Source organism: Schistocerca americana, chromosome 2 (assembly GCF_021461395.2).
Source record: "Schistocerca americana isolate TAMUIC-IGC-003095 chromosome 2, iqSchAmer2.1, whole genome shotgun sequence".
Lineage (NCBI taxonomy): Eukaryota > Metazoa > Arthropoda > Insecta > Orthoptera > Acrididae > Schistocerca > Schistocerca americana.
This window is the reverse complement of record NC_060120.1, coordinates 350,858,140-350,873,898: the sequence shown is the minus strand read 5'-3', so window position 1 is coordinate 350,873,898 and position 15,759 is coordinate 350,858,140. Positions and strand designations below refer to the sequence as shown.

General features: G+C 35.7%; 1 protein-coding gene across 1 annotated transcript in view; it reads right to left on the bottom strand.

Annotated features, from left to right (window-relative positions):
- Window positions 1-4,050: 4,050 nt before the first annotated feature.
- The window catches only part of LOC124595247 (general odorant-binding protein 83a-like), a 42,070-nt gene continuing 30,361 nt past the window's right edge, over window positions 4,051-15,759 (bottom strand). Inside the window, exons 3-8 of the mRNA XM_047133908.1 lie at window positions 12,165-12,217; window positions 11,974-12,009; window positions 11,779-11,881; window positions 11,590-11,654; window positions 4,492-4,576; window positions 4,051-4,411 (exon numbers count right to left, since the gene is read on the bottom strand). Of these exons, the coding sequence (XP_046989864.1) occupies window positions 4,529-4,576; window positions 11,590-11,654; window positions 11,779-11,881; window positions 11,974-12,009; window positions 12,165-12,217 (305 nt within the window). The 3' untranslated portion in view covers window positions 4,051-4,411; window positions 4,492-4,528. The remainder of the gene's footprint in view (window positions 4,412-4,491; window positions 4,577-11,589; window positions 11,655-11,778; window positions 11,882-11,973; window positions 12,010-12,164; window positions 12,218-15,759) is intronic.

Genomic DNA, 15,759 nt, shown 5'->3' with positions numbered 1-15,759 from the left:
ATGATGGCTATAGTTGCACCATATGGGAAAAATCAGTTTTTAGTCATCCAGGGAGCAAAAACTGCATAAAAGCAAAGTGACATGTTTTTAATTGTCCTGGTGTCAAAAACCACATAAAAGCAAAATGACATCAGTTTTTAATTGTCATAAGACAAGCACAAGATCTATTCAATATGTGTTATATATGTGAAATGCCTGCCTTCAGCTCAGCTACATTTGTAATCAGAATGCTGAACTCAACATCTTTCAGATAACTCCACAGCAAGAAGTCACACTGATTAAGATCAGGTGATGTGATGGCCAGGCTGTAGAGAAATGACAACTTATAATTCAAGCATTTTCGAAATGCCTCTGCAGCAACTGCTTCACTGGCTATGCAGCAGGTGGAGGAATGCCATCTTGCATAAAAATGATCCTAATCACACATTCACATTGTTGAAGGGTTGGGATGATGTTGGTGTGCAAAAAACTCTCATAGTGTTTACTAATGATTGTACAGGTAACAGGATCTGCATGACTCAACTTCTCAAATAAATATAGCTGTCAGCCTTCACCATATAGTCACATTTGCAGAATGAAGTGGTTCCAGTTGATGTGTGTGTGGATTTTCCGTTGCCCATATTCTGCAGTTCTGCATAATGAGGCGTCCTTGGAGATGGAAATGGCCTTTGCCTGTTCACAGAATGTGCCACAACCATTCATAGCCAACTTTAATGTGAGCGATAAATTCCAGAGATGAAGGTTTTTCTTGCTAGCAGGTCAGCAGGGAGCAATTCCTGAACATGGGTGATTTTGTGTGGATAGCAGTGCAGGATATTTCATAGGTTATCATGCACCATGTTTGCAGATATGTCCAATGTTCCGGCAATTGCTTGGGCACTGCATGTTTGCACACCTCCACTCAACACCTCTTGCAATGCTGTGGTCACATATTTAACAGATATCAGATCGATTGCTTTCCTCCCTCTGCCACCCTGCACTTCAAAAGAAACTGTTTTTTCGAATTTTGTAATCATTTGGTCCAGACCCTTTACAGAGATTGCACCAATGCCATTTTATATATCCCTGAGTGTCAAGAATCTCTCCAGGGCTACTGGTGCACATTCACCATTCGTTCTTGTAAAAGAGCTTTACCAGGAGTGCGCAATCCTCCATGGAGACAGTCATGTTCGGCATGGCAGATGAAAACTAAAGAACAGGCGTCTGCTGTGTATCTGTTGGTGTGCATATTCTGACACTTACAGTGCCATCCATTGGTCAACTTTTTTTAGTAATTTTCAGTTTTATAACTTCCCTCTCAAACATGGAAGATGACCATGCACTTAAAAAGGAAACTGCAAATACTTATGAACAAATATCTCTGTTCCACAGTTGGTTTCAAGCGATCAGAACTCATATTCAATGAATGTCTGTGGGAAGTCACTCAGAACTGACCTGTTGCCATCACAGAAAGAGCTCAAATAGTGTTTGATGTACATTCTCTTAAAAAAAAACTAGAGAATGAGGTCATCAAATGCATATTCAACAAGAAATCTAAATCTAAGAGACAAAGAAGAAAACCATTGATTACCTGGAGGAGAATTATGGAGAAGAAAATCAAAGGTGCACAGAGTGGACAGAAGGCAACTGCCTTGAATCAGATCAAGATGGATGGAAAAGATTTGTAGTTGCTTTGTGTACAAGTTACCAACAAAGATAATGATGAGAGAAGTGGAGATTTTACAGTAAATTTTGTTATGAAATAATCTGGGGCATTGTTAGATTTCATAAAAAACTGTTATGATGAAGACATCATATAGCTATTGCTCCTCATTATTGGAATGTTCTAAATTGTATGGCATAGAATTTTTTGAAATAATTTTCAGTTTTATAATCTTCCTCTGAAACATGGAAGATGACTAAGCACGTAAAAAGGAAACTGCAAGTACTTATGAACAAATGTCTTTTTTCCACCGTTGGTTTCAGGTGACCAAACTCATATCACATTAATATCAGGGGAAGTAACTCAGAGCTGTCTGGTGTGGCAGTTGAAGATATCAAAGTGAAAACTGAAGTTTTAAATTTCATGTTCAAGAAATCATTCACACAGGAGAATCGTACAAACCTACCATCAATTGATCATCAGACAGACTCTCATATGGGTGACATAGTAATAAGCATCCCTGGCATAGATAAAGTACTAAAAGATTTGAAACCACATAAATCAGCAGGTCTGGGTGGAATCCCAGTCCAATTTGACAAAGAGTACTCTATGACATTGGCCACTTACCTAGCTTACATTTATCATGATTCTCTCACCCAGCACATAGTCCCAAGTGATTGAGAAATGGCGCAGGTGACTCCAGTATATGAGAAAGGTAAAACAATGAACCTGCAAAATTACAGACCAGTATCCTTAACTTCTGTTTGCTGCAGAATACTTGAACACATTCTCAGTTTGAATATAATTAACTTTCTGGAGACTGAGAAGCTTTTGTCCATGAATAAGCATTTTTAAGAGATACTGTTGAGAAAATTTAGAGAACTGGCATTTGAAGGTGACTGCCAAATGATTATACTGCCACCAACATACATTGCTCTTAAGGACCATGAAGCTAAGATATTGAGAAATTAGGGCTCATACGAAGACATATAGGCAGTTGTTCTTCCTTGCTCTATTTGCGAGTGGAACGGGAAAGGAAATGACTAGTAGTGGTACAGGGTACCCTCTGCCATGCACCGTACAATGGCTTGCAGAGTGTCTATGTAGATATGGATGTGGATGTAGATGTAAATAGAAAATATATGGAGGTCAACACGTACACATCATCTAGCATTATGTGCTACTTGTGTTGTGCTCCCCACATTTCCTTATACTTACGGCCTTTCCACTCCCTTTTTAAGTTTTTAAGAATAGGTAGAAGGACCTTCCAGTAAATTAGCTCCAAAGTAGTAATCAGGCATGAATTTATTTACATACTACAATCTTCTCTCTGTTGCTGCTTTGCATAATTATGTCCATTATTGCAACATTAGCAGTAATCACCTCTGATTATAAGTAGCTTTGTCATTATTGTGATAGCATGAGTGTCATTATATGGAAATAATGTATCTATTGTTTCTAATTCCTGTACCAAGACACTACATTACTATCTATTTCAATCATTTTGTTGTGGTTACTTGGTTTGCTTTTCATGTTGAACCTTCTCACACCAGAACTGAAGATTTAAATCCACTTATAGAATGCTGATGCACTCCTTGTCTCATTCTGTAAAACTGTATTGTCCTCCACACTGGACAAACAAATAACTCCCAAATTTCAATATGCAGTGACACTGTGAATAGAGTTCACCACTAAAAGGATGTAATATACAGTCAAAATCAGAAGAAAAAAAAATACGTTTGTATGGTGCAAATAAAAATCTTGGAGTGTCACTTAAAACTTAGTATTTGTATAATCTATATAAATTTGTGATAAAATAGCAACAGTAAGTATTAGTTTATCAATACTGGCATCTAATGTGTTACCATTTCAACTTTTGTAATAAAAGTGTTTGATATAGGGCAATGTAGTACAGTTGATATTGCAATATTATAAATTGAAAGAAACTATAACTTTAGCCTCAGAAATGAAAAAAACAAAAAAGGCATCACAGATGTTAAAGAGCAACAAATAATTATTCTGCAAAAGCAGGTAATTGTTGCTTAAAGTCATAACCAGCATACATGTATGCTGGTTGCAACCAGAGTGCAGATATTGCATAAATGACAGACATTCATTAACATCTGTGATAGTGAAAACACTTCTTAAAAATTTTTCTGGAATCAATGTTCACAGCAAAATAAATCTTCCAGCATACATGTCTACATGGAATGTACACTGCACATGTAAACAGCAGCTGAGTACTGGAACTGAAACATGATAGTGTTTTTATGGGATATAATACAGGAATCAAACCATTTTTGACATGCTTAAGTGTCTATCCAAGAATTCTCAAGAAAACTCAAGGATATATAAAAACAGAATATGTTCAGAATTGCACTGAGAAACCAACATCAACTGCATATGCATTTCATGGAGGTAATAAAAGTTTACTACACAATTATTGTTACATGCCTGGTCCGATCTCTCGCGAGAAAGAAACTGTATTTCCATGTTTCACATATATTGGTAATATGTACAAGTAAGAGCTGCTTCATTTCTGACCACTCCTAATACTGTTATTCCTCTGTGCAAAAAAATCACTAGCTGACTCTACTAACATTTATACAAGCATATTTTGAATTGTACTTCGTGATGCCATTGTTTACTTGGTCATATTATTGTGGTGTACAGATATTAATTTTCGGTGTACAGTGCAACACAGTCCACTTAAATCCATCTAGGAAAGCACCCATATAACACTTCACAGCTCAGACTAATTTGACAGTCCTGTAACAAATACAAGATGCAATCAAACAATGCAAGTGGCTGTAATTTATCTCAGAAAAAATATTTTCCACTTCTCTTACCTTTCACTGTAAACTGTCTGACAGAAACAACTTCCTGTCAGGCATCAATGGTTGCATCAAATGCACGAACTACCAGACTGTACAGCTGCAAAAGTTATTAAAATACTGAAAGTAACTTACAGAATTTTCCTAACAGTAGTCTATTTATAACAAGGATGAGATCTAGTTATTAAAATGAACTAAAACCTCTAAACGAGAGTCTGCAGATATTTCTATTCATAATACAGGTGGAATTAATCATAAATGTAATTGATAATGTAATGCTGAGACTGAATATTTGTCAATAACTCTCTGTTAAAGCTCTATTTCAAATTGGAACTCAAACTGTGTACCAACAGTGGAGTGCTTGTCCTGTAATCCAAGTAAAATTCACAGAGATTGAATCAAGGTCTCAGCTTGATGCAAGCTTCTCTATGGGCATTCTTAACTTATGGGGAGTTGAGACTTTGTGTCACTCTGTGAAAAGTGATGTTGTAATGCAACCTGTAAAACAAAGTTTAACTTGGTATTTGTAATATAATCAGTTTATATGCCCAGAGAGATCATAGGCCCTGCTGCATTGAGGAGGTGGGGGGGGGGGGGCAATTCTGGTGAAGCCTGTGGTAAATTAGAGCTTTAAGGCTGTGTAAAGGGACACCCTCCACTAGAATTACTTTTCTTCAACAATAGTTGATACCAAAAATAATTACAACTTTTAGACAGGTTGGTATTACCTCAGCCATTTTTGTAAAAGAATTTCATATGATTTTGTTCATGATGTGGTATATTTATGCTATAATCCATAAAAAGAAATTACTTTATTTTTGTTGTTACAATTGATAAGTTAAAATTACTTTAAAAAAAAAATTGAAATTGCAAAATATCTTGGATTCTTAAAATTCCTGTTATTAATTGCATAATCTGATGATATTTATTATGTTTACTTCTGGATTCCTTTATAAAATAATACTACAGAAATTAATAGACTGTTATACGTCAAGAAAATTTGTAAAATCTTTGGAATTTTGATTTAAGCATAGAGTGGAGTAGTACGCTTCTGTTGTGATCAGACATGTTTTTATTTTTGGCAGTAACAATGTAATTTTCAATTTTCTTGAAGTGGAAATTGTAAAGAGATTGTGATATGGAAAAATGTGAAAGAATAAAAATTACAGAAACAGACATTATTGCTCAGGCAATACTTCAGCATTATTTACATCGATTGGAACGATGAGAACCTACAATGTCAAAAATTTCAGCTTCAAGAATCAGCCCCTAGACATTAAGAACTGGAGCTAACTACTAGAAAAGAGGATAAGTGAAAAGTTTATTGTAAATCTTTCTTCTCCTGAAGCTTGTTAAAAGAGCTAATTTTGAAGTCAGTGACAATCAACAAATGATACGAGGGAGGGGTAGATTACAAGTGATAGTGGCATCTGGGATTAGTTGACTGATAATGAAGTTTTGTCTGTTGCAGAAGAAGACAGAGTGATTTGTGTAATTTGCAGTTTATGTATGAATAGATTTCTGAGCACTCGAAGAAAGAAGACTGAGAGCTGTCAACAAAGTCGTATCACCAGTGACGATGTACTACCAACAATGACGGACCAGATCAAATGAAAGATGACTTTATAACTATGACGAGAGACATCAAAAAGGAAAGATAAGTACAAAGTATTTCCGAAATTAATTTGTTTGTGGATTTGTATGATTGTTAACAAAATTAATATATAGATGAGGGTATTAGTGATGTAGAAGTGAAAGGTGTGGGATCCATTCAGGACATGTTTGAGCCGAGTGAAAATTTAGTCAGTAAAGAAATAGTAAAAACTGATATTTAGCAGTTAATTTTGGCAAAACTAGAGGAAACAAAGACAGATAATAATAGCAGATTTAGTGGAGTTAATGTTCAGTTAACTGAAATAAGAACAGATAATATAGCAAATTTACTTCGCTACAAGGACAATTAAATGACCTAAAAACTGAAAACAATAGTAAAATGGATAGGGTACAATAACAAATAGACCAACTTAGTAATCAAGTTTTAGAACTAAAAAATGGGTTGTCAGAGAGGTGAAAAAGTGTGAATGAAAAAGTTGACATCTTAGAAAATAAATTTATTGTTTTGGAAAATGAGTTCATTGTCGAATCAGCAAGACAGTCCAAGAATATTAAAGATGTCAGAGTTGATCAGAAGTCCGTGGCAGATCAACATCAACAGTTTAGATCAAAAAATTTTAAATGTTGAAAACAATGTGCAAACTAATGTAAATGTTTTTGATCAAAAACTTCCACCAGTTCAGGAAAAATACATTCACAAAAATCTGTATTCAGACAATGGTACTGCATCGTCAATCATTCCTATCAAAAATCTTCTCTCAGACAATTTACATCCAATAGATTTTCTGTACCACTGTAGAAATAGTTTTGTGTCAGGCATGAGTGACAATCAAAAATTTAAATTTGCTAAAAGATGTCTTGAAGGTGAAGCTCTACCTCTGATAAATTTAAATTTAAATCAGTGCGAAACATATCAAAATTTCGAAAAAAAGTTTTTTAAATAAATTTTGGTTGGAAGCTGAAGAGAGCAGAATTAAAAGTGAATTTTTGAATGGTCCTAATTATAGTAATAGGAACAGTACTCTGAAAGAGTTTTGTTAGAATCGACTTAAGAAATCAACACACCTTGACAAACCATTTGATGAAATGACATTGATTGATGCACTTAAAAGGAGATTACCAACAGGGCAGTACAAAGAAGTATTTATCTTAACAATCAGAATGGTAGAAATTGTAAAGGGAATAACTATAGAGCTGGCCATTGTGGCTGAGCAGTTCTAGGCACTTCAGTCCGGAACCACGCTGCTGCCATGGTCACAGGTTCGAATCCTGCCTCGGGCATGAATGTGTGTGATGTCCCTAGGTTAGTTGGGTTTAAGTAGTTCTAAATCAGGAGACTGATGACCTCACATTTTAAGTCCCATAGTGCTTAGAGCCATTTGAACCAATAACAACAGAAACAGAGATAGTGGTAACTTCTATCAGGATCAAAATTTTGATAGAGAGAGAAATTCTGAACATCAGCAGAATAGAAATAATGGGGGTCTGCCTCAATGAAGGTCCACAGTTTTGGGGTGAGAAGACACTACAAGCACAGGACCCAATTTACACTTGCAATTAGACAATAATAAGTGTTAATGATATGACACAGGTACCTGAAGTTGAACAGAAGGAATATCAGATTTCTCATTTATGTTTTGATCAAACGTTTTGGGATACTATGTTTAATTATGGTGATGTAGGCACTAATCACAAATGAGAATGTGAGAGTAGTGAGAATTTTGATGATTTCTTCTCTTGGTCGGAAAACAGCGTTATTGATGTATGTAAATAAGGTGACGACTGTATTGGATCTGAAGTAGGTGATATTTTTGATATAGTTGTGAAAGAGAGCTGTGAAATAGCTGAGGTTGGTAAGTCTGAGACTGCTAGCTTATTCCAAGTGAATGTAGGTGTTGATGGAGATGAGACTTGTGTTGTTAGCGATGTTGTTAATGAAGTTATTTTGGGATGATATTATAATGATGATGATGATGTTGATAGTATCAGGTATTTGTGGAGTTCAAGTGTAATGAAGTTTCAGAGTTGTTTGTGAATAATTTTGAGAATAAAGATAAGTAATGTATCTGATGATCTAAGTGAGAGTCATGGCATACCAGTCCAGTCAAAGCAGTTTTTCATTAATGTCATACAGAGTAATGAATCAAACAGTAAAGGTGAGTTAGTGGTAAGCCTAGAGAATGAAGGTGAAAACTTTCTGAAGTGTGTTTGGGGCCAGATTGATGATACTGTAGATAAATGTGCATCCTGGAATAAGTTAGCTGTGGTTAGTCAAAATTTGTTTCCAGATTGGTGGAATGAAGTGAGAGAAGAAGTGTAATTTTGACAGTAATATATTTTGTGTTCCTTCTGTAATAAGTGATGATAATTGTGCTATGGAATCCATTCATTGTGTTCAAACTTTTACTGACAACATTAGTAACCAAAGTACTGCTAAGATACCAGTAAAGTTGATAATACCCTGTAAAGACAGTGTGGATGTAGCATCAGATGAAATTGAAAGTGATATTTTACATGAAGCATCTAATAACGGGGATGATGATTCAGATTCTGGGTGTCCTTACATTAAGATTAAGACTGATCAGGGGGATGGGAACTGTTTGATTGATACAGGTAGGCCAATTTGTGGAATATCTGAACCACTTAGAGACAAGATTAAGTATAGTAAGAATTTTTTGGAAATGCCCATTGTGGGTGTAAAGATAAGAGGAGGTACAGGTAAGCAAAGTAAATTGGTAAAATCTCAGGTACTTTAAACATTTAGTATAGCAGACAAAACTGTTGAACATGGATGCTTAACAGTCCCTAGTTTGAAAGAAAATTAATAACCAGCTAGTTACGTAGCATTAGCTCTGGCCCTCTGCTTTTTTAACAAGGGAAAGAGCAGGATTCCATGCATAATTCAAGCAAAAACCTGCATCTATATTTATAAGGTTACTTGCAAATTTAATTTTAACTGCCTCCTTAATAATACTATCCCAGTAACTGGAAGTGCGTGACAGAGCTTCCATGTTGTTACATTCCATAGGATGACAGGTGACAAGATGACGTCCTGCAGTACCAAATTCGCTCAGCAGTTGTAAGCATATGTGGTTTTTATGCTCAGTACACCTGTCCTCCAGAGCCCTGATAGTATGACTAATATATAACATGCCACAGCTGCTAGGAATATTGTAGACACCCACACAAATGAGAATCATCCTCTATGAAACCTAAAAGGATCTTAATCTTAGTGCTGGTTGAAAAACAGATTTGACACCAAATTTCCACAAAATAATACCAATCCTGTTGGAAATGCTCCCTATGTGAGGCATAAAGGCTTTGGTGCCACCTCAGTATTATCATCAGTATGTGGATGGTCTGTCTTTCGCTGTAACCTTTCTGGTGAAAGGTGACCTCAGGATGGGCTAACTCAACAGACAGACTCTCAGGGACTGGGATAATGTGGGTCTTGTGAACTAGGGTACAAAGTACCCAATCATGCTGAGACAGATGGTGACAACTATCGGGCTGCAGGTGCAAATCAGTGTGAGAAGGCTTCCTATAGGAAGCATATCCCAATTTGCCATTAACCATCCTCCTGAGCAACAAATCAAGGAAGGGCAGGCAACCATCCTTTTCCATTGTGAAACAAATATTTGGGTGTGTTGTATTCAGATGTTCTAAAAAATCATTCAAACTCTCACTGCCATGAGGCAAAATAACCTATGTACCATCTTGTATCTGAAAATATGCAGTGGACTCATAATTTTTGAGGTCTGCCATCCACGTTTAGAGGTCTCATGGTTTCGTACATTCCTTAATTGAAATGTTGGGTTAGCCTATTCAAAAATGACGCAGTTGATATAATTTCCTCAATGCCGAGCTTGTGCTCCGTCTCTAATGACCTCATTGTTGATGGGGCATTACCCTACTTATCCTTGATCTTTCCATCTACAAGTATAAACAAATCTGGAATTCCTAGAATAGACTTAAATACATAATTCCAGGTGACTGTAAGATCCCAACTCTAACAGGCTGATTTTTTTACTGCATTGAAAATTTCTATAGTTTTTTAGGAAACCAGTAACAAGGACATAGGACCTGGATAGACTGAAAGAACCAATGATTTTTGAGAATATCAAGGAGAACATTAAGTAGTCATTGACTGAAACGGGAGAAATGAATACAATAAAAGATGGAAAGATCCCTTTGGGATGTAGCTGAAATCCATGAGTAATACACAAGATATTGAATTTTCTTGAGAAGAGGTTGAAATATAAAAGTCCAGCAAATGAAGCGAGCCAAAGAGTGTACTGCTGTCTAGAAAATGAGATAGATAGGCAATGCAAAATGTCTAAACTGGAATGGTTTGAGGAGAAATGTAAAGCTGTAAAAGTGTGCTGATTACAGGAAAGAGAGATGCCACGTAAAGAATACTACAGAAACTGTATGAACATGAAGGACTCAAATGGTAAGTGAATACTAAGCAAGAAAGAAAAAGCTGAAAAATGGAAAGAATGTATAGAAGGGCTATACAAAGGAAAAAAAATTGAAGACAATGCTATTGAAGAGTAAGAGGAAGTAGGTGAGAATGTGATGGGAGATATGATACTGTGAGAAAAATTTGATAGGGCACTGAATAACCTAAGTTGAAACAAAGCACCTGGGGTTGCCAACATTTCCTCATAAACAATGAGATCCTTGAGGAAATCAAGATATTATGCAAGATATATGAAACAGAAAAAATACCCTCAGGCTTGAAGAAGAATGCAGTTTATAATCCCTTTTTTAAAGAAGGCAGGTACTGACACGTGTAATCATATTAAATCAGCTAATGCTGAGAGAATCACTTTAGGAAAGGGACTCCAAAAGTAGTGGCTGAGTTGTTTTATTTGGGCTGCATAATAACTGATGATCATTGATGCAGAGAGGATTTAAGATACATATTTGTGGTAGCCAAAAAAATATATGAAAAAGAGATATATTTTAACATGTAACATAAATATAAGTGTTGGAAACTCTTTTATGAATGTATTTGTATGGAGTGTAGTGCTATATGCAAGTGAAAATGCATGGGCACTAAGAAATGAAAATGCATGGGCACTAAGGAGTACAGAAATGGGAGTACAGAAATGAAGAGAATATAAACTTTTAAAATGTGGTACAGAGAAGAATGCTAAAGATTAGATGTGTAGAATGGAAGACTGGTGAAGAGATACTGAACTGAACTGATGAGAAGAGAAATTTATCAAACTGCCTGACTGAAATAAGTGGTCAGCTGGTAGGACACATCAAGGAATAATCAATATGTTTCTAGAGAGAAGTGAAAGAGGTAAAAATTGTAGAGAGAGAACGAGGTGGGGTTCAGGAAGAAGGTTCTCATGGGTATAGATTGCAACGGATATGCAGAGATGGAAAAGCTTGGACAGGATAGATTAGCATGGGAAGCTGTATCAGACCAGTCTTTAGACTGAAGACCACAACAATATTAAGAACAAAATAATATAGCCCACTCACCTCAGGGTCACTCTGTTTATAGCACTGATGTATCTGGTAAGCTGTCTGACAAGCTTCATCATGATCTGTAACATAAATTTCCTAATTACTATGATTAAATTCTTGTAGGTTGTTTAGATTTGCAATTCATGGAATGAATATCATTATTTTAGTAAACTTCATGTCAGACTTTACATCAGCATTACTTACTTATGTGTTTGCAGCTGTGTACAACCCTATGGCCTTCTTCTTTTATTTCTGGAGGAATATTTTCTAATTCTTCTTCCAAAACAAAAACTCCATCCTCTGAGAGCTTAAACAGGAAATGTTTATTTATTATACTGCATGACTGTTAAAAGTGTTTGGTATTTTACAGCATTGTTTTGTAAGACTTGAGATACTTACAGAATTAAACTCAACCATAATACATTTCAAGTAACACTGAAAGAAAAGGAAAATGAAAGTTTGTTAGGTGCATTCTGTTTTGTGTACTGAAATCAGTTCATAAGCAGTATCACTTATTTATTGGACATGAATTTTGCGATCATGCATATGAGTACAGCACCCAATAAGTGACAAAATATGTGACTACAAACCTTGAAATCATCGTTATCTACTGTCTCCCCATCAGCATATCTATGGAGCATTTCTGTAAATAAAAATGTATGTTAAATGCCATTTTTTACACATTTACTTGGTAGTTATCGGTTAAACCCATCCGATCTTAACATTTCTCTGTAATATGACTGATATAGAATGTATTTGAGATACCTTACTTCATTCACATATTCATCATGTTCCATAGATCACATCAAGAAGGAGAAACTTGAGGTGTAGGGAACAAGTCAAGTTGCTCTCCCTCTAATGCTTTTACCCCCCCCCCCCCCCTTACCCCTCACCCTTTCCCACCAGTACTAAATTGGTGATCCCATGATGTCTCAGAATGTGTCCTATCAACTGATTTATTCTTCTAGTCAGATTGTTCCGGAAATTTCTTTTCTTCCCAATTCTGTACAGTTACATGGTCTTCAGCATTCTTCTGTAACACGTTTTGAAAGCTTCTATTCTCTTCTCACCTGAACTGTTCATCATCCATGTTTCATCTCAGTTTCCACAATATCCTAAACAAAAGTCAGTTTGGTTTTCGTGCAGGTCTTTGTACAGAACAAGTAATATTCTCTTTCAACAATCAAGTTCTGGAAGCCATGAACAAAAAGATGTCTCCAGTAGGTACTTTTTGTGCCCTCTCTAAAGCCTTTGATTGTGTAAACCATCTAACTCTTTTGAAAAAAGCAGAATATTATCGTTTGGGTGTTACCATTGGTTCATGGCTCCAGTCATACCTAAAGGACCAAAAGCAGACTGTAATGCTGAATGGCACATCCGGAGAGCCTGCCTCATCTGAGTGGGGCACAGTAAGTTGTGGTGTGCCACAAGGCTCTGTTTTGGGTCCACTGCTGTTTCTCATCTTCATTAATGATCTCCCATTTTGTTCTGATACAAAGAGTAAATTTACTCTTTTTGCAGATAACACTAGAATTCTAATTGATGATTTTACAGACAGCAATCTTGAACAAACTCCATCAAAGTTTTCAATGATATAGTAAACTGGCTTTCTTCAAATTGTCGCTCACTCAATACAGATAAAACCCTTTACATGAGATTCCATACTCCACAAAGAAATCTGGAAGAAATTAATATTAAGTGTAGAGATCAAGCAATACAAAAAGTTGAGGTTACAAAATTCCTGAGTGCTTATATAGACAGCAAATGTAATTGGTCGACACTCATTCTTCATCTTTACAAAACACTTAGCTCAGCAATATTTGCACTACGGGTTACTGCTTCAGTAGCTGACCTAGATACCATTAAGGCTTCTTACTTCAGTTATTTTCATTCATTAATGTCATATGCTATTATATTCTGGGGGAACCAACCTCTCGCAAAGAAAATTTTCACTACAAAAAAAAAAAAAAAAAAAAAAAAGAAAAAGAAAAAGCTATCAGAATAATGAGTGGTGTCCATCACAGACACTCTTGTAGGTGCTTGTTTCAAAAGATGGGGATCCTTACCACCGCCTCACAGTATATCTTTTCTTTGTTGATCTTTGTCTGTAATAACCATTCTTTCTACAAAGATAACAGCCAATTTCATGACTATAGCACAAGGACCAAAAACAGTCTGCACATTGAATTGAAAAGTCTCGCTATGGTTCAAAAAGGAGCTTACTACTCCAGAATTAAGCTGTTTAATGCTCTCCCACCACACATCAAATGCCCTAACAATAGATTTCCAGCATTCAAACAAACTCTCAAGGAGTACCTGATAGAGAAATCTTTTTATACAATTGATGAATATGTGAAAGAAAATGTACATAATCACTAAACTTGCAAGTATTGCATAAATAGTGTAATGAATTTTGTTTTGAATAGGCATATGAAAACTGTTTATTGTTATTTCTGTATTTCCCTTGGAATAGTGAACTTATCTTGATTCCTGTATATATTACTCATCCTTAACATGTGAAACAAAAACTTTCTGTTAGTTGAATGTGCTGTTGTTTAGTTGGTATCTTATTTACATTGTATCTTTTTGTTGCATTTATGTAAGATATGTTTCAGGTGGGTACGATCAGACACATGCCATATCTTATATATATTACTTATTCTTAATATGTGAAAAACAATTTTCTGTTTATTGATTGTGCTGTTGTCTATTGATTTTATTTAGATTGTATCTTTATTGTAAGTATTTATACAAGTTATACTTGAACTATGTAAAATTTGACACATTCCATATCCTTGCAATTCACTTGCTTCCAGGATCTATGGATCATGAAATAAATATATAAATAAATAAATAAACCTCCATACAGGCTACGTTCTGTACAAGTACTTTCAGAAAAGACTCCCTTGTGCTTAAATTTTTACTGAGTGTTACCAAATTTCTTTTGTTCAGAAACGCTTTTTCTGCAGTTGCCACTCTACATTTTATATTCTCTCTATGTTGGCCATCATTGATTATTTTGCTGCCCAAATAGCAAAACTCATTTACTACTTTAAGTGTCTTGTTTCCTAATCTAATTCACTCAGCATCATCTGGTTTAATTCAGCTACACTCCATTATCCTCATTTTGCGTTTTTTGATATTCATCTTATATCCTTCTTTCAAGACACTGTCCATTTTGTGCAGCTACTCTTCCAATTTCTTTGCTCCCTCTGAAAGAATTACAATGTCATCAGCAAACCTTAAAAGTTTTTGTTTCTGCTCCCTGGACTTTAATTCTTGCACCAAATTTTTCTTTTGTTTACTGCTTGCTCAATGTGTAGATTGAATAACATAATGGATTAGCTACAGACCGGTCTCATTCCCTCCTCAACCACTGCTTCCCTTTTATGCCCTCGACTCCTATAAGCACCATCTGGTTTCTGTACATGTTGTAAATTAGCCTTTCATTCCCTGTATTTTTCCTCTGCTACCCTCAGAATTTCAAAGAGAGTATTCCAGTCAACATTGTCAAAAGCTTTCCCTAAGTCTACAAATGCTATAAACATAGGTTTGCCTTTCCTGTACATATCTTCTAAGAGAAATAGTAAGGTTGGTATTATCTTGCATATTTATACACTGCTCCAGAATCCAAACTGATCTTCTTTGAGGTCAGTTTCTATAAGTTTCCCATTCTTCTGTAAAGAATCTGTGTTAGTGTTTTGCATCCATGATATATTAAACAGATAGTTCAGTAATATTCACACCTGTCAGCACATGCTTTTCTGGAATATGAATATTCTTGTTGAAGTCTGAGGGCATTTCGCCTGTCTCATATATCTTGCTTACCAGGTGGAAAAGTTTTGTCTCCCAAGGCTATCAGTAGTTCTAACAGAATCTCGTGTACTCTCAAACAGGGTGATTTTGGATACCGTGGCGAATTTGGACAGCATGGCTTATTTGCTCATTGCTACTGTATGGAAACAAAGAGCTACTTATTTTAACATATCTACACCAGTTAGCAAGATTGCATTTATCGCTTTCCACAACTTTTATTTTGCGTCAGTTGTTTCCCTAGTTGAATAATTGATGAACAGTCTCAGTGTTAAAAATCCATGCATTATCGTAAAGTGGAAACTTTCTATTGTTGCACCGAGCAGGAAGTTATTGTAACCATAATTGTTGATGCACTCAGTAGCTAACAGC